Raw genomic sequence first — 1,072 nt, forward strand, 5'->3', positions numbered from 1 at the left:
GCGCATGACACCAACATATCCACAGACCTCCGCACCTTGCTAGACTCTAAGCGAGTACAAAAGGGACAGTCGTTGAATGTCATCATGGGAGGCTCCCCTCCTAGCGGAGACACTGTCCGTTCTGTAAAAGACTATCGTCGACAGGTCGCGACAACCCAGAAGTGGCCGACTAAACGGACAAGTGATCTTCCGATAACCTTCTCACCGGACGACGCTGAAGGAGTTCACGCTCCGCATAATGATCATCTTCTCGTCGTCCTTGGAATTGGAGAGTATGATGTCACCAAGATCCTCATTGACACCGGAAGTTCCGTCAACCTCATCTTCCGAGGAACTCTACAGAAGATGGGAGTTGATCTTGACGACATAAAAGCGTCTTCAAGGACATTAACCGGATTCAATGGATCCTCTGAAACTATCTTGGGAACGATCCGCCTCCCGGTACGCGCGTGTGGCGTTACTCGAACGGTTAAGTTTGCCGTTGTAAGCACAAAAGCTCCTTATCACGCTATACTCGGCACCCCTTGGCTACACTCGATGCAAGCCGTTCCTTCCACCTACCACTAGTGCGTCATGTTCCCTGGCACGGACGGAAGGATAAAATAGAAGGATAAAAGCGCTACGAGGGGATCAAAAGGCCGCTAGGGATCTCCTAGTCGCCCCAGTCAAACTCCAACGGTCATCTCTACCCGTTAATTCTGTGTCTCCCCCAACCTCAAAAGTCCGTTCCCAGGAAAGCGAGATTCTCGAGTTACCTATTGACGACGCCGATCAAAGTCGAACCGTAAGGGTTGGTGCATACCTTTCTGAGGAAATGCAGCAGTCAATTCTGAACTTCCTCAGGAAGAACGTGTCTACATTCGCTTGGTCTATGGCAGACATGAAAGGTATTGATCCGACTATAACGACTCATGAGCTAAACGTCGACCCGACATTCAAACCTATCCGCCAGAAGCGACGTAAGCTCGGCCCTGACAGGTCGAAGGCCGTAAACGAAGAAGTTGACAAGCTACTCGGCGCAGGTTCGATCGCTGAGGTCCGCTACCCCGAATGGTTGGCAAATCCGGTAGTC

At 51.1% G+C, this 1,072-nt stretch overlaps 2 protein-coding genes across 2 annotated transcripts in view; both read left to right on the top strand.

Moving 5' to 3' along the window:
* Nucleotides 1-84: 84 nt before the first annotated feature.
* Nucleotides 85-567, top strand: LOC106338595. Its single transcript, XM_013777536.1, has one exon. The coding sequence runs from the start codon at nt 85-87 to the stop codon at nt 565-567; it is 483 nt and encodes a 160-aa protein (XP_013632990.1).
* Nucleotides 568-814: 247 nt separating this feature from the next.
* The window catches only part of LOC106338596, a 1,965-nt gene continuing 1,707 nt past the window's right edge, over nt 815-1,072 (top strand). The window contains exon 1 of the mRNA XM_013777537.1: nt 815-1,066. Within this exon, the coding sequence (XP_013632991.1) occupies nt 815-1,066 (252 nt within the window). The remainder of the gene's footprint in view (nt 1,067-1,072) is intronic.

The sequence above is a fragment of the Brassica oleracea genome, chromosome C4 (genome assembly GCF_000695525.1).
Source record: "Brassica oleracea var. oleracea cultivar TO1000 chromosome C4, BOL, whole genome shotgun sequence".
NCBI lineage: Eukaryota > Viridiplantae > Streptophyta > Magnoliopsida > Brassicales > Brassicaceae > Brassica > Brassica oleracea.